Source organism: Silurus meridionalis, chromosome 1 (genome assembly GCF_014805685.1).
Source record: "Silurus meridionalis isolate SWU-2019-XX chromosome 1, ASM1480568v1, whole genome shotgun sequence".
Taxonomy (NCBI): Eukaryota; Metazoa; Chordata; class Actinopteri; order Siluriformes; family Siluridae; genus Silurus; species Silurus meridionalis.
This window is the reverse complement of record NC_060884.1, coordinates 19,305,647-19,330,097: the sequence shown is the minus strand read 5'-3', so window position 1 is coordinate 19,330,097 and position 24,451 is coordinate 19,305,647. Positions and strand designations below refer to the sequence as shown.

General features: G+C 37.9%; 2 protein-coding genes across 4 annotated transcripts; both read right to left on the bottom strand.

The window, feature by feature from the left end:
• Positions 1–3,091: 3,091 nt before the first annotated feature.
• rbm38 (RNA binding motif protein 38) lies at positions 3,092–10,442 on the bottom strand. Of its 2 annotated transcripts, XR_006927976.1 has the most exons (5): positions 9,959–10,442; positions 8,128–8,251; positions 7,906–7,960; positions 5,704–5,810; positions 3,970–4,105 (listed from the first exon to the last, which is right to left on the bottom strand). XR_006927976.1 is itself a non-coding variant. In XM_046867575.1 (4 exons), exons 1-4 carry the CDS (start codon positions 10,169–10,171, stop codon positions 3,787–3,789), a joined length of 711 nt encoding a protein of 236 aa, XP_046723531.1. In that variant the 5' UTR covers positions 10,172–10,442; the 3' UTR covers positions 3,092–3,786. The 2 variants fall into 2 exon arrangements, 1 of the variants encoding a protein (XP_046723531.1); XM_046867575.1 differs by lacking the exon at positions 5,704–5,810 and having other exon boundaries at positions 3,092–4,105.
• A 2,174-nt stretch (positions 10,443–12,616) lies between these two features.
• On the bottom strand, positions 12,617–19,663 carry rae1 (ribonucleic acid export 1). 2 transcript variants are annotated; one of them, XM_046867445.1, is made up of 13 exons: positions 19,525–19,663; positions 18,917–19,028; positions 18,705–18,809; positions 18,536–18,628; positions 17,205–17,291; positions 15,482–15,568; positions 15,209–15,280; positions 14,668–14,775; positions 14,252–14,358; positions 14,086–14,161; positions 13,704–13,898; positions 13,514–13,599; positions 12,617–12,987 (listed from the first exon to the last, which is right to left on the bottom strand). In XM_046867445.1, coding segments are annotated over exons 2-13 (1,107 nt in total). In that variant the 5' UTR covers positions 19,007–19,028; positions 19,525–19,663; the 3' UTR covers positions 12,617–12,986. The 2 variants fall into 2 exon arrangements, with proteins under 2 accessions (XP_046723401.1, XP_046723311.1); XM_046867355.1 differs by lacking the exon at positions 12,617–12,987 and having other exon boundaries at positions 13,510–13,599.
• Positions 19,664–24,451: the final 4,788 nt, after the last annotated feature.

The following is a 24,451-nucleotide window of genomic DNA, read 5'->3' as shown; positions in this document are numbered from 1 at the left end:
CAGGTCTGGTCCCACTGACACACCTGATACGAGCAAAGGTTTTAACAGAGATGTAGTTATATAGTAAACCAACAAACTATTTATGTCAATGTGATGTCACGGACAACCATATGATTCATACAAGGAAACTAAATGTTGTCATTCTTTGAGTTTCTTCTCTCTGTCACATAGTCATATAAGTAACTTTGTTTTACTTATCCAGCTTAAAATTAAATGTGTGATCCAAACGACACTGAACAAAAGGCTTTGATAAAAATGTTCAATAAAAATGCTTTCCCTATAGCTGTTGGTGACCTACAATAGTAGAAAACTATATATATATATATATATATATATATATATATATATATATATATATATATATATATATATATATTGTTTTCTACATTCTATATAAAAAGTGGTACGGCTTGTTGTTTAAATTATCTGCTTTCAACAGCCAACTGCTAATGCTCATCTTATCTTTCCAGGTATACACATTGCACCCCATTAACTCCAGTTAGGAAGGGAGAGTGAACGAGAGAAGCTAAAGCACAAAAGGAAAGAGCAAAAAGAGTGTGACATATAAGGAAATGACTGTCTGTGTGAAAGTTTCATTAGAACCACAGTGAGTGGGTGCCTCTGAGCTTCCCCTCACCACCCAATCCAAACTTAACTTTATCTTACTTGGACAGCCAGTGACAACAGGCAGAGGCAATAAACCGAGGTGGGCCGGTGGCCTGGTGTCGCCATCCTTGAGTGGTTCACTAAATATAGTGTCTATGCTATCTCACGACACCATGCTGAGTGTCTCCAGACGTTAGCCAGATCGGACCAAATCTAATCCAAAGGTCCCTACAGCAGGATTTGTTTTGCAATGAACAAGGATAAAGTAAAATTTTATTACACAAGCCCTGATACACACTATACACAAACTTTAACATCCCCTACTTATCAATATACAAATAAACAATGTGGTCAAAGTTTATTGCTCTCCCCTTAAAAAAAAAAAAAATAATAATATAAATAAATAAATAAATAAATAAATAAATAGTATTTTTTGTGGTATTATTGGAGGTTAGGAGCTCCTAAACACTAGTAGTAGTGGGTAGTGTGGCATTATAAATAACATTTATGACTGATAGATAATGCAGAACAGTGGCATGTGCATGTCAGTGATTCAGCATTAAGTTCTAAATGTGGTTTATCAAAACTGGCATTCACACCAACCCTGAATCCGCTTTAATTCTAAATGTGTGGCTAGAATAGCAAGAAGATGGAAAAAAAGTGATTAAAGAGAATACGGGAAGTAGCATAACAGTCAGAATTAGACATAATGAAGGAAGTGTGCTATAAAATCAATTCATGTTAATGAAAATAGAGAAGTGTCAAGACTATAAGGATGAGTTGTTAGAGGTGAGGAAGAGAAATAACATTCGTTCTATTAAGAGGAAGCGACCTCAAATATATACTTGTGATGCATGTATAACTATGAAACAAAGATGATGATATAAAGCACACAACACTACTGCTAAATATTCAACATCCCTAGTATCTCAGCATTTGAGTTAAACCCTGCGAACATTTAGAACAGTGTCAAAAAGAGATAAGCATGTTCATTCCATAGCTGCACAAACAGCCATAACTTCATTCTAAGTACACAGAATGAATGAGCTGTTTATTTAAGACAACACCATGACTCCCTGAGGTTGAAAATCAAGTAATACTTAAAATATACGTTCACCAGACAAAGTTCGAATTGTTTGGGAAGAAATGACTGATTTTTTTAATTTTTTGGGAAAAAAAACAGAATTGTGGCCAGTTTTGCTGTATATAAATGTGTCTTGCTATTTATACTGAGCCTGGCAACTAACAATGACTGAAAAAATAATCAGCTGTTTATATAAGCCATACACATAACCAGCCTTCCCTTGAAAAGCTGGCAAAGGCAACAGTGCATGTGTCCTGGTAGAGAACAGTGTGCCTGAGGCCACTGCTTATGTTTAAACCTGATAACCAGCAGGGCCCCTTCCCTTCCATGACCTAACCAAACATCACACACACTCTACACACACTCAGAGCATGCTGATATGATGCATGACTGTCGTTACCTTACACAGTGCCAGTCATACTCACCATTTTTTTAATCACCATAAACAGTGTACCTGCAAAATGTTCAATCCTAATCAGGTTCTAAAGAAAAACTCCTCCTCCTTTGCAGATTTTGTATTTTAATTTGATTCTTAACATCTAAAAGCTTCTACCTGAAGTGTCATCAAACAGTTTTGTATCATCTTCATTGCAAATTAAAGGACAGCTTTAATTAAAGAACACAGTCGTGCATTTTCCCCCTACAAAAGCAAATAGATACAAACAAAATAATGTAAGAACAATCAACTGCATTCCTATTTTTAGTATAAAGTCTTTATTTCCCCCCCCCCAAGACTTATTCTTGGTATGGCTTCTTTGCAAATAGTGAAATGATGTGACATAAAAATGCTTCATATAGCAATTATGTGCCAGGTGCACGTTGAAGCTAAAAAAAAAGAAACTTAAAATTTTAGGTGCACGTGAATTATTAGTATAGGAAGAATGCTAAATTATCTGTGCACATTTGTATTTGGCAACCAGAAGCCTGACACATTGTATGTTTTTCACGAGACCAATCTATACATTAAAAAAAAAAAAAAACCTAATATTACCACAGATCACTTAAATATCTTAACATAAATACTGCAAAATGCTTTCAATTGTGACAATGCTGTACATAAAGAACACCCCTGTCAGAGAGATATTCAATTCAAAAAGACGTTTTACAATTAGTTTTAACAGTTATACAAAACTGATGTACTGTAGGTATCAGTGTCAGCTACCGTACATGTTAAAATTCAATGCTTATTGCATCATATAATGATTATCTCCATTCATCCACAATCCGAACATGGGGCACATTCAATGCTTTTCCTGAACTGGGCACCTGTCTCAAAGTTTTGCATTATGGCATAATGTCACATTCATCATCATGGACAGAAAACCTGATCAAAATCTTAAATCAGCACCCTTCTTTTAAAATACCATCTCACAAGTCTTTGGACTTAAAACAAGTCTGAGGTCTGTAGACTGGGGTTTATTTTGTTTGGAAGCAGGTGATGGCTTATTCACAGTTCACCCTATATACAAATGCTAAAATGGTCATTTACATCTAAAGAAAGATTCTAGTTTTAAGGCCTCTTCAATATAAAAAAAGGTAGTCCTGGGGGTGTTTTTAAGCAGTAGCAGTAGCTTGAAGTTCTCCTTGGTGTCCTGGGTTTCTCATGTACAGGTGTTCTGTTGAATCTCCATTTCCCCACCTTTATGATTTCGTGTTCTGGTCTGTTTAGAACCATACATTTTGACTTTCCATTCTCTCAAATGCTTTCCCCAGTGTCCGTAAGCAGCAATACCCCCATTAAACCTGAACTCCTCTTCATGTTCAGTGTCTGACTGTAAAGTCTTCCTTAACATTGTTTTCCTCTCTATACAATGAGGCACCTTACTTTGATTGATCTAAACAATAATATGTGAGCATGAAAAAGAAACATTAATACAATTAAGCATAAGATATGAATAGCATGAATAATAGTAATGACAGTAATAATGTCAAAGAAGTATTTTAAAAAAGCATCAGTGCTTCTGGAAGCTCTTTCAAAGCCACTGCACAGTTTCACTGTCTCCTGACTCAGCTGCCGGAAGCAAATCCTGATGTGACAGTGCAATAGTTTTTATCCTCATGTTTTTTTCCCCTCCAGACCTCACTTCATCAGGCCCTCACTGCATGCGCTCAGGTTGCAGGTGCTGCTGTGGTGGGTACTGGATGAAGGCAGGGGTGGCAGCAGTGGGGGCATTGGTCAGGGCCTGGTGCAGTGAATTGGTGCTGGAGGCTGGGCCAGCGATGTGACTGTTGGTATATCCATATCCCACGAAACCTGGGGATGAGGCATACGGGTAATGCTCAAATGCTGCTGAGGCATAAGAATAAGCGGCAGTGTAGTCCCCATACGTTGGAGTGAGCGATGAGGCCACTTGAGAAGGCAGCACGAGGCTGGGTTGTACAAAGGCTTGTGGGTATACATACTGCGGCGTCAGCCTGCACACACAGAGATAAGAGTCAATAGAAATAAAACACATGACACCATTTTTCATACTTGGATCAAGTGAGAATTAGTAGCCATTTCCCCAAGCTGCTAAGAATCTGTCTTACTAATGATTAGACCCTTATTGTACTTCCACCAATCAGATGGGCGAAGTATTAACTGCTCAGAGAAGGCCAACGGATAAACTTTCATCCAAAGCCTTATGTTAAATTTAAAGCAGAAATAGACCGAAAGAAAAGCTTCTTCTGCAGGTTTATAGAGCATCCCACCTACAACAACATTTGCACAGTGTAAATTCAACTGCCTTGATAGCTGGAACAGGTTCTTAGCAAGAGAAGCTAGAGACAGATGCTTCTGGCAGCTTCTTTCTACCAACACCCACAAGTGTTTTAACAGCTGCTACTTTTCACTCAGAGCTTGGAGTCTCTATCTAACATACAAGAATTACTCACACTGACAGTGAGATCAATGCTATAGGCCACTTGCAAGCACTAGTAACATGTTTATAAAAAAAAATAAATGTTGAAAGTGTAGAAATATTCTCAGGTGAGCTTTTATCCATATAAGGGTAATTACCAGTGTGGAGAAAAAACAGCGTCACCGCTTCTCACTTACAAACGATGGTGCTATTATTAACAATGTCTGAATATACCTCTGTGAGTCCCATCCACTGGAGAGTGTCTGTGTAGGAGGGCGGTTTTATTACAAACACACACACACACTCACACACACACTGCACCACATCACCCTCTTAGAATGTAGGGAGTTTTAGGAAGGTGTGGTGTGGTGGGGGTCTCAAGATGTCACACCTGGAAACAAACAGAACAACCCCCCGCCCCCCCCCCAAGAGAATAGGCAAGCCATGTCACCAGGGGACCCCTATTCCAACAGAAGGAACTGAAAAACATCTTGGTTCACACTCAAGACTCCTGACATTTTCTGTCAATATATGACGAAACATATAAGAGACATTTCCTATGATTTAACGTGACATCCTAATAGCAAATAATTAGCAAGGACGAGGGACAGATTGCATTTTAATTGCTGTGCTCTTTTAGATTCGCAACCGCAGGATTTATTATCTAGTAATTATCTGAAAACTATGCAAAACATGTGACCAATTATTGAATTACACACCCGATTATTCGAAATGTTGAAGTTAAACGAAATTAAAAATGAAATTTAAAAGTGTAGTTGTTTCATGAATGAACATGTGTCTAAAGAATATATTACACAAACAGACATTGTGAACCCAACATTAAACTAAAAGAAACTCATTTATATAACACACTTGTTTAGAAAACCTTCTGTGTGCATAAATGAAAGAAAGAGACACTATACAGACCCTGGTACAACACAGGAAAGGGTGTGTGGGCGGAGAACATGTGCAAAACATCCAATAACGCCCCCCATCCCCCATACACACACACACACAAGTTGTAAATCACTTCAGTCAGCACTGCAAACCCAAAACCATGCGAAGATCACAAAAATGAAAGACGCATCAGCATAAGCTTTACTGTCATACATGCGCACAGCACTTCAAACCGTCACAGCACACTACACTGCACTCTCAAGCCATGACTGGCACCTTAAGGGTGGGGTCAGGGCGAGCAGCACCCAATCTGGACCGCCACACTAGACCCAGCGTAGCCAGGAGCTTGTGTTTCTTCTTCCGTGAGTAATGTACTCCATCAACTGGCCAAATAACAGAGCATAAATTGAAAGGTGGAGGTTAGAGGAACACTTTATTATTTCATTATATCATTTATTGTATCAGAGGATACAAGCAAATACAGACTTGCTCTTGACCTCTTACACACACACACACACACACACACACACACACAACACACACAACACACACAACACACACAACACACACAACACACACAACACACACACACCACAGCAAAACAGAAAAAGGTGGCATTGTGATCCTCGACTACTGCCTACTGTACTGTCCACACAAACTGTGCTCACTGAGTAAAGTAACTGGGAGCATTGTTTAAAGTCCAGAGACCAGGCTTAGCTGATACAGTGGTCAAGGACACACACACACACACACACACCTCTGTAGTCACTAGGCAGTTGCCAGGTCACATTTACACACTGGTATCTTGCGTTGTACATCAGTTGACTGGTTGACACCACATTTAACTTTGTCAAACAAGGATTTTAACTGAATAACAGACACATGCTGCTTACCACTGCCAAAGCCAGACACTCCAGTGGAATAGCTTGTATTGAATTTTAAATACACAATAGATACTGGTAGAAAACAATTCACACCAAATATTATACCTTACCCTCTAAAGCTAGATAGCATTGGTAGATCAAGCAAAATGTGCGCTGACACTTTGCAATATAGTGCATGGTTATCAAAAGCATACATTCTTATTATAGAGGGAAAGTGTTGAACTTGTAGAGAAGGAGTGATATTTCTTAGTGCTACCAGGCAACAGCTCACACATCTAGCGACTGAAAAACAGAGAACTACACTGGACCATCGCTTTCTACTTATATCACTTTTTATTCCGTTCTTCTCTTTAGTCAATACACAAGTCACTGGCCTGAAACTCCCTCCATTTACTCCACGCCCCTCCCCCAACACACTCTCACTGTGGTGTCACTTTTCGGGGCCCCAGTCTAATCACTAAGCTGACAACATGACCGATTTCACCTGCTTAGAAAACGTCACACAATACTGTCAAAATGGACAATGACTGCAGAAGCATTTGATATCTAGAAATATGCACACAACTAAATGACTTGGAATGTGTGACTGTGTGATGTACGCATTATAGTCTTAATGCTTAAACAATTGAGGGTTTAATACATCATGTAAATAATTATGGAAGGAGAGAGCCTCTTATAGCTATCCTAGCAATACCATTTTGAGCAGAAGGAGACAAAGAACTCCATGGGGGGAAAGCGACAGGTGTGCAAGTGTGCATAAAAGGGTGGGTAGATGGGTATGAAGGCTATAATTGAGGAAATATGAGACAGCACCTGTCATACAGGCAGAAACACAGGTCCCCCTCCTCAACACTGCTCCACCTTGTTTCTATGGCAACTAACTGCCAGACCGAACATTTTAGGTCTGTCTTACATGAACATGTTAATAAGTAGGTACAAATTTGTTAAAAAACAAAAAACAACAAAAAAACAGTCTGTCACCATGGCAAACCAAAAGAACTATACCATTACTGTTAGCAAGCCAATAAAAGTTTGCATCAGGTGAAAGGTTGCTAAGAAACACAGTTGGTGTTACAACTATAATTATACAAATAAAAGAGTGATAACGCCACGTTAACTGCTTTGTCCACAACAATGGCTTGGAACTATGGAATAAACTCCTGGTGCAGGCTTTCTCTGATATGTAAAACTGATTATATTAATACAAATGTATGCACCAAGCATCAAAATATTATGTTAAGCTTCTAGCATGTATGCTTTGGATATCCAAAGTATACATGTGCACCATCAACCAAAAGACTGAGGCAAAAATGTACAGTATTCAGCAAACAGAAAGAATTCTAACACCATCTCATTGAATCTCACTAATACTGACTTCTGCCAAAAACATAGAAACTGAATTAAGAAAAATACAGAATCTTACTACCACACAAAAGAATAGAACAGTCATGACAAAAAGCACAAGGAACTTCAGTTTTCTTTATATGTACAGTCATTGTTGAGGTCTGCTGGGGTTTCTAAGACAATGAATGGGTCTTTGCGATCTAACTACAGAATGTATCAGAACACACAGGCACACACACATTTCACTTACCCATACTGCCTTTGTAAAAGTGCTGGATGAATTGGCTGCACACCAATCGATAGACCTATAAAGCACAAGAAACTGTATAAAAATCATTTAACATTTGATTATCAATTTGATCATTCATAATGTTTCATGGGGAAAAAAAACAAGTCAAGTTGAAAAGTGAAAATGTAATTGAGGGATTTAATATTCGTTTAAATGATCCTAGTGTGTACATATCATATTTACCTGTCTGAAGACTGCGTGGCTTGGCACCGAGGTAGGCCAGATTGACATTGGCTTTACGACCATCAATGATGGGATTTGGGTCTTTACAGGCTCGTTCTGCTGCTAACCTGTCCGTCATTGTCACCTAGAGGACATAACGGAGTGCTGTAAATATCTACAAAAAACAGGTCTTTTAACTGAGGCTTAAAACTCTTTGTGGCATTATTAAAAAACACAATTGTTATTAACAACTGAGACATGCCTTCAGTAAACAACAACGTAGCTTTAAAAGCTGAGAGACTAAAACATTTACTACACAGTAAAGAGAAAAAGTCCTGGGTTGAAGCTTACATCCCTGTCTGTAGTGTAGTTTCAATGTACTACATTGTACCCGTTTACATAATTTGTTATTGCATGTAAAATTGTAAGCATGCATAGTGTACAATCCTTTTTTCATAGTTTCGAAAACCGAACAGGAACAACAAGCCAATCCAGTTAGCAGGAAAAATAAAGCTTTCAGGGAAAACAGGTTTTTATGAAGCCATCATCACCTAGACCACCAAATTCTCTAAAGCAAAAGCCCTCATATCCCTGATCCTGACAAACCTGCACTACCACACATTTAGCCAAGAAGAGCCGTTGGAGCACGGCAGCGCTACCCTCTGTGACCTACAGTCAACATGTGCTACATTAAGAACAGCAGACTGGAACGCTGCCATATAAGCACAGTCTTCCACGCCATTGTTGGGTCAAATTTCAGTTATTACTGTAGTATCTTATAAATATTTCCATATTTGTTCATGTGTGCCATTTAATTTGAGAAGCTTCTGTTGGAACTAAAAATGCTCAGTGTGACTCTCTCTAGCACAACCTGCCTGCATGTTCTCAACTCTATATGATGTATTTCGAGCTGGTTTTATATCATATACTGTATACACATTATATACACACACACATACATAAATATATTTATATAGATAAATAAAAACAAGCTTTCTGTGTCTGTCCGTGTGTCTATGTATAGGGGTCAGGATCCAGATGGGGGTCTTTTGCATTAATTATAAATAAAAATAAAAAAACCTACTAAGCGTTACCTTTTTAATAAGTTTTTAAGTGCATGCTTTAAAAAAAGAATACACCACCTGCACCTTTGAGAGCAAAGAAGTAGGTGATTCTTTTTTTTTCTAAAAGTATATTTCAAACAAAAAACAAGCAGAAACAGAAGGGAGACAAAGTGGAATACACAAGTCTACGAGAACAGGATCTGAGCAGAAGGAACACTGGAGGAATAAGCTGTCAGGCCAAAATAAACCTGCACCCTGACAGCCGTTAAGATCCTGTAAACATTTTTTAGGCGGCCTGGTGCTGCCGAGCTTCATTAATGTAGCATGAATAGTAGGAGGAGAAGGAGGAGGCTTTCAGACAATCATTTAGAAACTTCACCATATAAAGCCCGTCCAGCTGCTGGCGCTCGCGCTGCCCAACTGAGGACAGCAGCACTTCTGCTTGGAGCTTTGAGGAACAACTTGGCAAAGTCTGGACTCAAAGAATTCAGCAAGTGCACGTGGGTGGAGGGAGGGAGGGGGTGCAATAGGAATTAATCTTTAACTTTATCCTACTTGCTTTTGTTGACTATAGTTAACAATGAAAATTAAGATTAAATGCGTATCTACCCAAGTCAACCCAAAACGCGCGGCGTCCGCGTTTACGCGCAACATCTGGAGATCTCAAAGAAAAACCGCTTTAAGTACGCGTTATGAACGCCGTGTTACAAACCGCACAGAAGCACCAGAATTAGACAGTAGTTCTGAATCATTAACATTGAGCTGTCAGTAATATCGGAGTTACTTACGAAGCCGTAGCCTCTTGACTTCCCGGTCTGTCTGTCCGTTATGACCACAGCCTCGTCTATCTCTCCGTACGCCTCGAAGAATTTTCTCAAAGACGCATCGTTCGTGTGGTAGGGTAAACCCCCGACAAAGATCTTCGTGAAAGTAGTGTCTTTCTGGATTCCCGTTGGGTGCATAGCTTCGAGTGTGCTGTTCATAAACGGATGTAAAAGCATTGGATACTCTTTAAACTGGAACGGAAATCTAAAAGCAGCGTTTTACAACTGTTCAGTTGTTTAAACAAATATCTTTGCATATAAAAAAAAGAGCCAAAGAGCACGAATCTGAAATTTGTCTATTCAAGAAGGCTCGATTGTCCAGGAATTTGAATTCTTTAGTCCGTAAAGTTCCTAGGCAATATAAACCATCGCAGTAGTAGTAGTAGTAGTAAGTGAGCGCGCTCCCTGGTACACGACCGCCACAAGCACTTAACTGTGCTAAGTTCCCACCCCTTTCCTTTCTTCCGGGCGCAGTTCATTTATACGGTCTTATACAAACCACGCCCATCATCCGTTCCAGCCAATAGCTTGAATTTTCTTTGTAAAAAAAGAAAATATCAGAAAACTTTGTTCTGACGCACAGACTCCTCCCCCTACGTCCGCTCTCGCGCAAACTTGCACCTGCTTTTGTCCTTGCGCCAAACAAAGAAAAACGGCCACTGTAGAGCAGACAACGTGCCCTTACTCAAAGTGTTTCATTTCCCTAGATTAATAAACTTTTTATTTTAGAATTCAGGAAAAAAACATGAAGTGATGTCACTGACAGAAATGTACTTATGTGACTGGCGCTGGTAAATGTGAAAAAAAGCAATTCTCAGTTACACGCAGTAACACTGTATTTCTTTCCATAAATTATATAAGCAGACACAAATATTTTTCCGGAAGATAAACTTCAGTCATAAGCCAAATTTCTAATTCCTAAGACCAATTATAATTCTGATTTTGTACATGTTGGGGAGCAGAAACAGGAACAAGATCATACTATCTACTCTGACAACAAATGATTCACCAGAGACTCTCCACCCAGTGCATATCTAAGCTCATTTAATGCCAACAGACCATGAAGAGAATTAATTTACCCCCTAGTACACTATTATTAAAGATCGGCGCTCACGAAAGTGGAAGTATTTCTGAAACATTTGCTTTATGAATTCGAGATAAATGCAGACAACGAGCATTTAGAGATTGTGAGATCATAAAGATGTAGCCCCATTGAGCCTAATATATCCATGACAATGAGCTTGGATTATGATTTTCAGCTCCTTTTACCCAAATGCATGGTCACAAAGGCCTTTCAGAACAGCATCAATCAGCCAAGCCTCCAGACAAGAGGGAGAACAGGCCAGGGCTTGTATCACCATTGACAACCATTCACTTCTTTCCTCGTGTACTGTGCCAGCTGTAGCCACTATTTTACTATGTTGTACAAATAGGTTCATGGCATTAGGAGGAGCAGTCTTCGTCTACCTCACTAATAAAGTGGAGTTAGGAGTCATTTAATACAGGAAGTCTGCAAACTATTGGCAGTCTGGCACCCATCTAATTGTAAACTCCCAATTTAGGTTCAGCGCTTCATCCAACAACTCAAATAATACAGGAATCGTTTCAATTTGTACAGTAATATTCTAACTTTTTATTGGAACAATAGAGCAACTTTGAACTGACAGAACGCATTAGGTTCAGACTACATGTAGGTCTACTAGTTTGCTTTAGTTATGCTTGGATTAGATCCAGTAAATACGTGAAATCAAGCTAAGTGGTGTAAAAACTAAATAATTAATAATGTATAATAGTGGTGGAACACTACTATTGTTAAAAAAAAAAAAGGCTAAAACATGCTTCTTGTATGTGAAGAAGTATATCCTGGGAGGCGGGGGTCCTTAAACTCCACTTTAAAAACTACTGAATATCTAATTCTGAAAGAATCACACACCGAGGACCAGAAGACTGTCTGGTCTCGGTAGTTTCCCTTCCACGTCCTATTGAAGTCTGACTGTTAAGTGCCAAAAAGCCCAGCTGACAGTAAGGTGATTTTCTAATGGCTGCAGTAAGGTGCTAGTTCTCACACCTTTACACTCAAGTCATGCAAGTCTTCTCACTCTGACCCTTTGTAGCTCCCAAAACCTGCTCTTCATATCCTATTGATAAGTTCCTAAAGTTTCTCTGCTGTTTTTTTTCCCACGTACTCACCTGATGCACTCACTCACTTTAATCTGTGTGCTTTCATTCTGCCATGCTTTAACACACAGCAGAGAGGTAAAGCATTGCCTCCTAGTGGATGTTATTCTTAATTGCAAAGTTGATGTGGCTGGGGAGAACCACCACAGCATTTTATGTCTGTTTTAGGGCTATCACGATGGCTTATTTAAGTTGCAGCGGTACTGTAACATGGTTTATGTAATTAGAGGCAGCAATTACATTCTGTAAGTTCCTAGATATGATGAAAGTAAACAACGAAAACCTTAACTGTTAAAATCCTGTCCCCATATAATCCCTGTATAATAAACCATATCAGACAAACTGGTTAACTAATTCTTTTTTTTTTTTTTTTTTATCTAAAGCCACACAAACCCACCCTCCTCTTTACTTCATCCATGCCATGAGAACAAAAATGTAAAAATGTGGATTCCTTGAGACATTTATTGATTTCACAGAACAAAGTATATAATCTACACCATGTTGTGACAGCAAATAAGTGATGGAAAGGGCATTTTGCTTTGGAAAGCAGTATAAAAAAAAGAAAGAAAAGATGCAGCAAAAACCAAAATCACATACACCAGTAACACTAGCATAGGATTGCTTCACTCGTGCAGTGCAAAAGCAATTTGCTGTCATCACCATTGTGTAGGAGTGGCTGGCCCATTCTGATTGGTCCATACAATGCATGTAAAGCCAGGTCATTTGTCCAGATGTTAGCCATAAGATGGTCTCTTGTTTTCTCCCATATTTACATGCTAACGTAGCTCTTCTGAGGTGTAACAGCTTTACAGGATCTAAAGACAGGAGGGCAAGAGGTCAGTCGTAAGGCATAACAGCATTCTTTTTTTTTTATCTCATTTATTGTACATGCTTTTATTTCCAACAAAAATATTCTTTTTTTCCCCCCCGTCTTTGGTAATCTTTATATAGATTAGAGGTTTGCTACTCTTCATTTAAACCAGAAATCATATTAAATACTAAATCACCTTTCATTCTCAATACAGCTGTTTCAGGAAAATGAAGTGCCAAGAACTGCTGGTGTAGTTTCAGTCAGTACATGCATCTCTTAGAGCTAAGCACTGCAGCAGTCAATTCCTCCAATGTACAAAAATAAATTCTGTAGTATTTTACAGACATCCAGACTCTGAGAAATATTTCCTATTTCCTAACCCTCAAAAATATCAAATCTCAAATTTTTTCCTGCATGCAAGGCATCTTGGGATGCTGAAGGAGACAATTGTTAAAACAGCACAGAGAGGAGACCACAACGAAGCCTGACGACAGACACCGTCTCCATGGTAACGGAAATCCCACTCTCACCATTTCTTGTTCCGAGGCTTGAGTTCCTCAGCGGCATTCCGCAGAAAAATGTAGTTTTTCTTCTGGGGGTTGTAGTACTCGTGTCCCTATAAGAAGGATATCAGACATTAAGGAACCTTACTCACTGTTGACCATGAAATAAAAGCTTCCACAATAGCTTAAATAGGAAACCATTTTGACATAAGTGTACCTTAGACCAATCATAGCTGGAACTGTAGGCAAAGATGTTGCCATTGTGGTTGAAGCAGCAAGCTGTGATTGGCTGATCAAGCTGCTCAGAGGTTTTTAGCTTTGTGCGAGCATCCTTGTCCCAGAAACTGAAGCGGCCATCAGAGCCCACTGTGGCCAATGTGCCATGCACTGGATGGAAAGCAATGGCATTGACCTGGGACAAGGGGGGGAAAAAAAAAAAAAAAAAAAAAAAAAAACTCACTTTTGTAACATGAGGAGCTTTTATTTACAAACACACACACACACATCAGCAGTTAATTGTGATGACTAACTTTAAACCACCATTAAGCTGTATTTTCCCCATAATACCTTGATAAATAAGAATAACAGATTATACATACAGCATAAATATCCTGTGGTGTGGCGGTGTTTGTTCCATTAGATCTATGGCACTTAAAGGTAAAATTGTCCTTGGCACTATGGAAAAAATAAAAATATGTTACAGTTTGTATTTGTCATGATGCAGCGGGTGGGTGAAGTAAAGATCAGATTGTTTTATAAACTCACGGATTGGGTGGGTTAATATAGTGAATGGCCACTCGTCCCTCAATACTGCCCAGTGCAAATCCAGTGGGTTTATTTTGTTTGTCCTTAAAAATGGCCACACAGCGATGCTGTACAAAACAAAGAACACAAATTTCAAGTTAGAGTTTAAACTAATTTCACACCTGCTTGGCCAAGCTGTAGTGGAAGGGAGAAATTCCAGTAGTCGTTGATCAGAGCATTGAAGTCATGAAGTGGCAATTTAACCCTTTATTGTATAAAGTCTAAAAATATATTATAGAAATAGCAGCTAATTCAAAGAATAATTCAATCTATCAGCACATCCAAACCTATATTTACATGTTTAAATGAAACTATCTAGATAATATTTTTTTTTCTTCTACAGAACTTCTACAAATTAAAGAAAACTTTAGACCAACCTGATGTTTGAGGGGTGAATCTATACGCCGGAATTCAGATGGCTGATTCTCCAGCTGGTACACTATTAGCCCTCGTTCTGCAGTGGCCACTGCAGCCATGGGATACACCTGAGACACAAAGCCAGTTTAGCAAAATCATTTTAGAAAGAGTCAACAGCTGTTAAATGGAACTGAAAAGCACAATACTTTTACAGCTACTGGACAAACCTGGTTTCAAAAATATCTACTGAAGAAAGAATAAAAAAAAATAATAATAATAATTAAATAATAAAAAATTAAAAAATTCCACCACATAGACAAATAAATGAGGAGATTTAAAACCATATTCATAGCTTTTTTTTTAGCTATAGCTAAAATTATTGTATTTGAATAATAATGTATTAATTGATTAGATTAATCTATACATTAAGTAAAGGGGAAAAAAAGGATTGAAAACTTCTTGCATATTTACTGAAAACTATTCAACCGTTGTGTTGTATATACAATTTATTTGTCAACTTTAGCGTAAAAAATGTGAATAATTTCCAAAACATTGTCTTACCACGTCGGCACAGTAACACCTCTCTGGCATCTGCAAGGACATCATGGGGTTTGGATTGCGAGTGTCCCAAAACTGTCAGTCATAGAGAAACCAATGTTATCTCTTCTCCCAACAGTGTTAAAACCACAGAGCAGACAGTAACCAGCCAAACCAAACAGGCCATGGTCAACAAAATATTATAGTCACCTTACAAAAAAAATGCTCTTCTAATAAGTAAGAGGCTTAAATGGGGAAAAACAGAAATACACTAGAAGTGTTTGCAACATTACATACTTTCAGTGTTTTGTCCCAACTACCAGTCATGATACAGCTGTAGTTTGGCGCTTTTATCCAGTGGATTGTCCTGATTGGACCTTCATGCTAAAAAAATAAAAAAATAAATATGAATTAGTATTATGCATATACATACATTACGTGCACACCTCATAATTAATTGTATATCAGGTTCACATGTTTTGGTGCAAATTAAAGTGGCAAGTGTACTCATGAGGCAACAGCAAGAAACCTTCAAAAAGGAAATAGTTTTGCAGATGGTTGCTACAGACAATCGCTCTTCTTATCCTTCCTGACTGATTTTTTTCTAGTTTTGTTGAAGGCTGAGCACAGGTAGTCCAGCTTCCACAGGATGGAACAAAGAAACACCAAACAGGAGGTTGGGTGTATCTACCAACACAGTTTCACAAGTATAGAAAAGATCCCAGGAGATGGTCCTGTAGAAGGGTACCAAATCCAGCAGTAGGACAAGAATCTGCTCCTTTGGCAGCTCGATTGCCATTTGCCAAAGAACACCAGAATTGGCAATTTCTCTTCATGGATGGGAGCAAGTTTACATTGACTACATGTGACACAAACAAATGATTTGCTTCAGTGGGAACGTTTTGCTGCCTGCAAAATGTAGAATGACTAGTCTGGGGAGGAACCATTACTCCGCTTAGGTACCAGGAGAAAATCCTCAGAGCATTTGTCAGACTTAATGCTGGTGCAGTGGACCCTGGGTTTATGTGGCCAAATTGTGAAGGCTGTTTCTGGATGTTGATGACACTGAATGGACCTCATGTTCCTCAGACCTGACTCCAAATGAGAAGCTCTGGGACGCTAAGTATTAGCCAAACCCCTCAAGTAGTGCCACAGACTGTCCAGCAGCTCACTGATACCCCCATTCAGGTCTGGGAGGAGTTCCCCCAGGACATCCACAATCTAATCAGGAACATGCGCAGATGTCAGAAGTGCATACGCGGATATGGGGCCATCAACACCACTGACAACCACTATGAGTTGCCATGATGAAATTCATGCAAGTTGGATGAGCTTGTAATTTTTATTTTATAAAAAATTTTTATAAATTATTTTCATTTTCAGGTTGATTTTAGAGATGATTTTGGTTTCCAATGACAATTGTCACATTACTTTGTGCTCAGCTATTTTTCTACACAACGTATATCAGTGAAGATTTCCAACTTTTATATTTTATTGAGTTTAAATAGTGTTTTGTTTATATGATCAATGAATTATAAGTGTGATGTGCTTTCATAAAACCCAAACCAAATATTTGAATATAGATCCATGTATGTACACCTCTTAAAAATCCTTATTCCGGTGCACTGTTCATAATCTCACAACTTATATATATATTTGGAACAAACTAATCACAAAGGTATTTCCTTTGCTGATTCTACAACTTGCATTCTTTCCACCTGCACTCATGGGCCTTCTCAAGGATTCTGAGCTCCATTACTGGGTAGAAAGTTTGGTGTGTGTGTGTGTGTGTGTGTGTGTGTGTGTGTGTGTGTGTGTGTGTGTGTGGTGGGGGGGCGGTGCATCAGAAAAAAAAAACAAGCGTGAAAAAAATTTCAAGAGTTCATTAATCATGAGCAAATCATCCATTAAGTAGGATCCGGTGAGCTGGGAAGAGGAAAACTTGAAAATGTAGAGCAATAGACCTTGAACAACAAAAGCTGAGAAGCTTTGCACTGTTGGGAGATGAAAAAAAGCTTACTTGTGCTATCTGCATTGCCTGGTTGCTGTTCAGATCCCACATCTTGGCAGTTTTGTCACAGGAGGCTGTAAAGACTTTACTTCCATCCTGGAAATACAGGTCACACATTAGCCTTAGAAAGTAGAAAACATTATATAAGGCAGTACCGCATAAAGAGGATTCCAGTAGTAATCTGTTCTTGCAGTATTATTAAATGCCTTGCCAAAATACTTTTTAATACCAGGTGAATTTATGACTTATTATGGGATTCATCTAAATTAAACAGGGTAAACTGGGTAATTCAGTTATATCAGTCATAAACAGTTTATTATACAGTATATATACATATAAATGTAGTGATCTCTAAAATCTTATATTTTCTGGATAGGAAACAATTATTCATATCTTGCACTACATATGCAGTGTAAAAGCCACATATATTGCTTCTGCACCGAAATGACCGATTTGTTCCGCAATATTGAAAATTTCATGACCATGTGAAACAATATTTGGAAATATATTTTTAATTTGCCTTCAGAACTGCTTTGTTGCAATGAACTACAACTGATTAATTCTAAATATAATACATTGGGCATTGAAAGTCAGAAAATCAGCCATGTTTGTTTTAGCACTGAACTCATTTTGAAAATCACATATTGGAACATAATTAGAACCCAATATAGTTATAAACGCTTGTTTTGGTCAATAAATATTTAACAAAATTTCCACGGTTGCAAATAGCCAAGTAATTTAATGAGTTTCTATAAGACAGACATTAGAAAACAGGATTGGAAATGGGATTGTTAGGTATAAGTAAATTTACTGAATAATACCGAGTATTTGCTCACTCAATGGCTGAAGCATGTGCATGACATAAAAAAAAAAAATTGCCATTCACTTACAGTATGAGGATTCTATTTGTCACTTATAGGTTTGAGAACAGTAACATTCTTTTTTTTTTGCATACAGAGTACAGCTACTTAGAGAGAAATATTAAGTGCTTCAATGCATAAACACCTTTTTGTCATGACCAGAAAGGCACTGGTCTGCAGACATGTAAAAAAAAAGGTTGTGTGATTATCAAATCTAACCTATGGGAGTTATGAACCGTAGTTCAACCCTGTGTCTCATGTTTTCAATGCAAATACTTGAAGCAACATATTCTGACAGTAACACACATCTATAAGCTAATTTTATATATCAGAGAAATTCTTTAGACAGACATTTTCGATAATTTTTTACCAAGGCTTCACATAAAATAAATAATGACAGCACTAACTGTAGATTATGCACTGGGCAGCACAATTATTACTTAAACTAACGTTCTCTTAAACTCAATTATTATGTCTTACATCACTCCAGCAGACATCCAGCACAGGGCCTGTGTGCATCTGCTGAGCTTTAGGGACCGTCTGACCATTATCCTGCACCTCCCAGCATCTCACCTAACAACAAAGAGCATTGTAAACAAATTGCAGCAAGCAGGAATCGTGAAATGAGTACTATACATTTTAGACTTACATCATTGGCCCAAGAGCCACCAATCAAAAAGTTTCCAGGCAACGTTGGAGGGCTAAAGGCCAAACAGCTTATGCTGTCATCGGGTGGGGACGTGACTTCAACATCCTGCATCGACAGAATGTACAGGAGTTTAGAATAAAATGATAGGACTGGAAAAGGCCTGCAAAACCTAAGCTGAGATGCACAGCATTGTGGGGTTTGAGTGTGTATACCTTCATTGGATTATGGCTGTCTGTTGTGGTGTTGCCAAACACACTTGTACCTCCAGGTCCAAATCCAGCACTTGAACCGAACAAGCTCATTGTAAAAGACTGAGATGGAGAACTGTGGAGAGAACAAATCTTAAGTTTTGCGTTTTGAAGCAATACCAAAACCTGACGTTTGACGTTTCTCCCACTCGTATTTGGAAATAAACGCCTCTTCCACAAATCATGACTAAAAAGAACCTCGCTGATTGGATGTGAGCGCTTATTAGAACGCGATCCGAACCAATGCTAGCCAAGGAGGGGGTTTTGTAGGACAAAAATGACGCCGACGCCGCTAACACGGAGTTAGCAACTAGCACTTCGCTTCACCACCCCGAACTGTATAAAACACTCAAACAGACGTTACCATCACCCACTGGAGCCCGGCAAACATAAATATACTACATGTAGTCTTGGTACTAATTCTGCCTGGAAAAAAGTTTATATTGCAGACGCTAGCTAGGAAGACCGCTAGCTACCAGGCACATTGTAACTATGTAAGAATTTAGCCGCTCAACCGAAGCCTAGTCAATCTAATAAATTACAGAAGATAGAAGAACTGGTAGCATGCAAACCTTTTAATAACACGACTCCTGGTAAGCGATCATGTACCATGCAAATAAGAGAGAAAGCACCAAAATCGCAACACCAACTCAGGACTTTTGACGCGCCATAAAAACGAAAATGCTGCACCATCTGCGAGGCGCACGTTGATGATGTAACTCTACATGTAACTCTTAGCTGTGACGTCATTTCCAATACTCAACCGTTTTTAACTGGTTAATTAGAAAAAGAAACCATTCTGCATATTTTTTTCCCATTGTATCTACTCAAGATTATTTTGGAAAGATATGGAATTTTATGTTAATAGAAACATTTAATGTGGGATAGAAATATGTATATTTGATGTGCTGTTTTATACAGAACATGAACATTTGAATTGTGAACAAGATATTATACATTTGTTTATTTTATTAGGAAAATTCCATATTCATAAGAAAAAGTGGGCTCAATGTAGACCAAACTTTTCCCATTTTATTAATGACTTTAAATTGTATGTAGATCTTTTGGAAGAAATAATTAAAAAAAAGCACTGAAAACATGTAATGCTCTGAAAGCATTGAAATGTATGTAATTTTGTAAAAAAAATATTTATTTATTTATTTATTTATTTTTATTTTTATTTTTTTTCTCTTCTATTTAGTGAGAATTTGACATGAGTATGTAATACCTCTTGTCCTTTTGGCATTTAATAAAATAAAAAAAAATCTGGTTAATTAGTGGAGCTAAGGATGAATCTGTTTTTCATCTTATCTAGGAATGTGCACAAACAGCTTTGTTCTGGAAGGGTTTTCGGATCTTTGTTCGTGTTTCTCTTTGTCATATAAAGAGGTTCTGTTTGGTTGCTACGACTTTGACATAAACCAAATCAAATCAAATCAAATCAAATCAAATTTTATTTGTCACATACACATACATACAGGGTACGACATGCAGTGAAATGCTTTTAACGACGGTCTGGCATGAGGGAATAAAATAGGGTAAAAAGGGGAATAAAAATATAAATATAATAACAAAATTTAAAGAAAAATATAGTAAGAAAAAGAAGGCAGATAAATAAAGATATAAAGATATCTAAATATATATGTATATATACATACATATACATATATACATATATATACACATACACAGAAAATGTTTATGGCAGTGTGCAGTTAACCAGTAAACAACAGTAAACAGTAAACAAGTTAGGCATGTTTTTGATTGTCCATAAGTGTCCGTGTGCAGTAAGGTGTGGTGTAAAGTGTCCTTGTGCGGAATGGTGTGGTATAAACAAAGAATATAAGAAATATGAAATAAATATGAAAAAGAAAATGAAAATATGAAAAGTAAAGTGCACTGTGCTGTGCAAGTCCAGTGTATAATGTGCTGTAGCACGAAAAATGTGATTGTGCAGGGGAAAAAAAGGGTGATGATGGAGAGTGGGCCAGTTTTAGATCCTGGTTGTTTCCTGGTTTAAACACCAAATGGCCTGCGGAAGAAGCTCCTCCTCATTCTCTCTGTGTTCGCCTTCAGGGAGCGGAAGCGTTTCCCCGAACGCAACAGAGAAAAGAGTCCATTGTTGGGATGGCTGAGGTCCTTCACAATTTTCCTGGCTCTGGTCCTGCACCGCGTGCTGTAGATGTCCTGCAGGTCAGGAGCTCGGTGTGGATGGTACGTTCAGCTGAACGCACCACCCTCTGGAGGGCTCGTCTGTCCTGCGTGGTGCTGTTCCCGAACCAGGAAGTGATGCTACCCGTCAGAACACTCTCAATGGTGCAAGTGTAAAAAGTCTTAAGCACCTGAGAGGGTAGTTTAAAGTCCCTTAAGCGTCTCAGATGGTACAGACGCTGCCGGGCCTTCTTCACCAGGGTGTTGATGTGACAGGACCAAGACAGGTCCTGTGTGATGTGAACACCCAGGTACCGGAAACTGTCCACTCTTTCCACTGGAGTCCCGCAGATGTTTAGCGGTTGGTATGACCGCTCCTGCTTCGTGCTGAAGTCCACGATCAACTCCTTAGTCTTGCTGACGTTCAGGAGAAGGTTGTTCTCCTGGCACCATCTCTCCAGGTTTTTAACCTCCTGTAGGTAGGCCGTCTCGTTGTTGTTGGAGATCAGGCCCACCACAACGGTGTCGTCAGCAAACTTGATGATGGTTGTGGAGTTGGAAGTGGCCACACAGTCATATGTGTACAGTGAGTACAGCAGGGGGCTCAGAACACAACCCTGGGGAGCTCCAGTGCTGAGGGTGAGGGTGGATGAGGTGTGTTTTCCCACCCGTACAGCTTGTGGTCTGTCCGTCAGAAAGTTTGAGATCCATTGACAAAGCGGCAGGCTGAGTCCCAGGACCTCCAACTTAGAGGTGAGTGTGGAGGGAATTATGGTGTTGAACGCTGAACTGTAGTCCACGAACAACATCTTTGTGTAATTCCCGTTTCTTTGGTCCAGGTGGCTGATTTATTTATTTATTTATTTATTTATTTATTTATTTATTTATTTATTTTTTTTTTTCTTCAATTTAGTGAGAATTTGACATATTTGAGTATGTAATACCTCTTGTCCTTTTGGCATTTAATAAAATAAAAAAAAATCTGGTTAATTAGTGGAGCTAAGGATGAATCTGTTTTTCATCTTATATAGGAATGTGCACAAACAGCTTTGTTCTGGAAGGGTTTTCGGATCTTTGTTCGTGTTTCTCTTTGTCATATAAAGAGGTTCTGTTTGGTTGCTACTACTTTGACATAAACCAAAAGAAACAATATTTTTTGAAAACCTATTTATTTTTCAAGATATATTTTACTTACACAAATGTAAATGTAAGTGTGCAAAGCCTATATTTGTTTTGTTTGGAACTTTATACTCTCACTATCTCCTCATTAGAACTTTTGGCAATTTCTCTTATTTGTGGGTTGGGGTAGGGGTCAGTCAATGGTTAAGATTTTGGACGTCTGATCAGAAAGTTTAGGAACCACTGTCCTGTGGTATTATTCTTGATGCTTCTATTAAATATGAAACCTACGAGAAAGAAATGTCAGATGTATTTTGCTTGACCAATCTGATTTTTTGCAAGCTTTTTATTATAAACCTAAAATTTAACATGCATTTCATTTTGTATTTTTCTAATAAAAAATGCAAAACATTATTAATTACATTTCTGTAAAGGCTTGAAATCTTTTGGTTTCATTGTGATCCCAGCAACCCTGAAGCTTTAAAATTCCACCTTATTCTGCAATTTCCTCCATGTTTTTTTTCCCCCTTTAATTCTAATAATGTATTTTGAAGGATTGTTTACTGTGTAAACCTCTGGCCTGTTTTTAATTAATAAAAAGAATATTATGGATTTTTACATATTAGCAAATGATAACTAGAAGTCATCAATATTAAATTAGAATTTTTAAATTGCATCCACATTTAAATTGCAAAATCAGAATTTTTAAATTGCACTCCCGCTAGTTAATGGAAAGAAAATGGCAAATGGTGCTTGTAAAGAAATGAGATGGAAAAATATAAAGTATTAGTATTAGTTTTAGAATTTATTAGACCTGTATTAGACCTGCAGTCGACTGTTTTAGACCAGCATTAGAACTATATTAGACCATATTATACCGGTATTAGACTAAATTAGACTTTTATTATTAGATTATAGCTTCTTTCCCGTGGTTGTTTCTGCACTGAACGGCTGATATGGTGTTAACAATTACCACTGCACTGTCACTTTTTTCTTCTGTGTTTTGCACTATTTTGCACCACTTTAAAATCATGCATCCTTGCACTACTCAAAAACCCATAACACTTCTGTATGTCCATCCATATTTATTATCCTTATTCAGTTATATGTACATATTCCTACACCTTCTGTATAATCTCATACCCTTATTTATTACACTGCCACTTGTAAATAAGCTATCTATGCACTTCTGGTTAGATGCTAACTGCATTTCATTGGCTCTGTACATGTACCCTGCACAATGACAATAAAGTTGAATCTATTCTAATCTAATCTAAATTATAACTGTATTAGACTAATGTAGACTGTATTATAACTGTATTAGACCATATTATACCTGTATTAGACTGTAGTATACTGTATTAGACCATATTAGACTGTATTAGACCTGTATTAGACCATATTGGACCTGTATTAGACTTTATTAGACTGTATTATACTGTATTAGACTATATTAGACTGTAATGGACCTGTATAAGACTGTGTTAGACTGCGTTATACCTGTATTAGACTATGTTAGACTGTATTAGACATTATTAGACTGTTTTAGACCTGTAGTTGACTGTATTAGACTATATCAGACTGCATTAGACCTGTTTTAGAGTGTATTTGAATATATTAGACTGCAATAGATTGTATCAGACTGTATTAGACCTGTACTAGACTGTATTAAACTGGATTTGATAAATTTAGTAAAACTTGGTAAAATTAATCAGTGAGGCAATAGATCATTTTAAAGTTGCAAACAATTACAAAAGCGTTGTGATGATACTGCACATGTCTTGTCCTAAAGCATTTCCGGTGGTGGCATTTTTAAAGCACAGAGCTCAACAAAATGACTAACACATACTAAATGTGTAGTACTAAAAGTGTAGTATTTTATGCAATATATGTACAATAACACTATTTTAAAACTGTGCCAAATTAGCTATGTGCCATATGTTTGATAGCGCAACATCATCTCTAGTTTAATCCGTTGTGACTAATGTATGAATTTCACCTCCCAATGTTTAGTAAACAATGTGTTGTGTCCTAACCGCAGTGGTGAGAAGACGATCCGCAGAACAAAGCCAAGAACCCACAAACGCGCACGGCGTAAGAACAGTGAAGCTAGTGTCTAACACCACACACGTTACTAAATTAATTGTTGTGTTCCATCATAACGTATTGCATACTTCATTATTTAATATGTTTTGAAATGTTTGTGGTTAGGTTAGGTGAAGTGTGTAG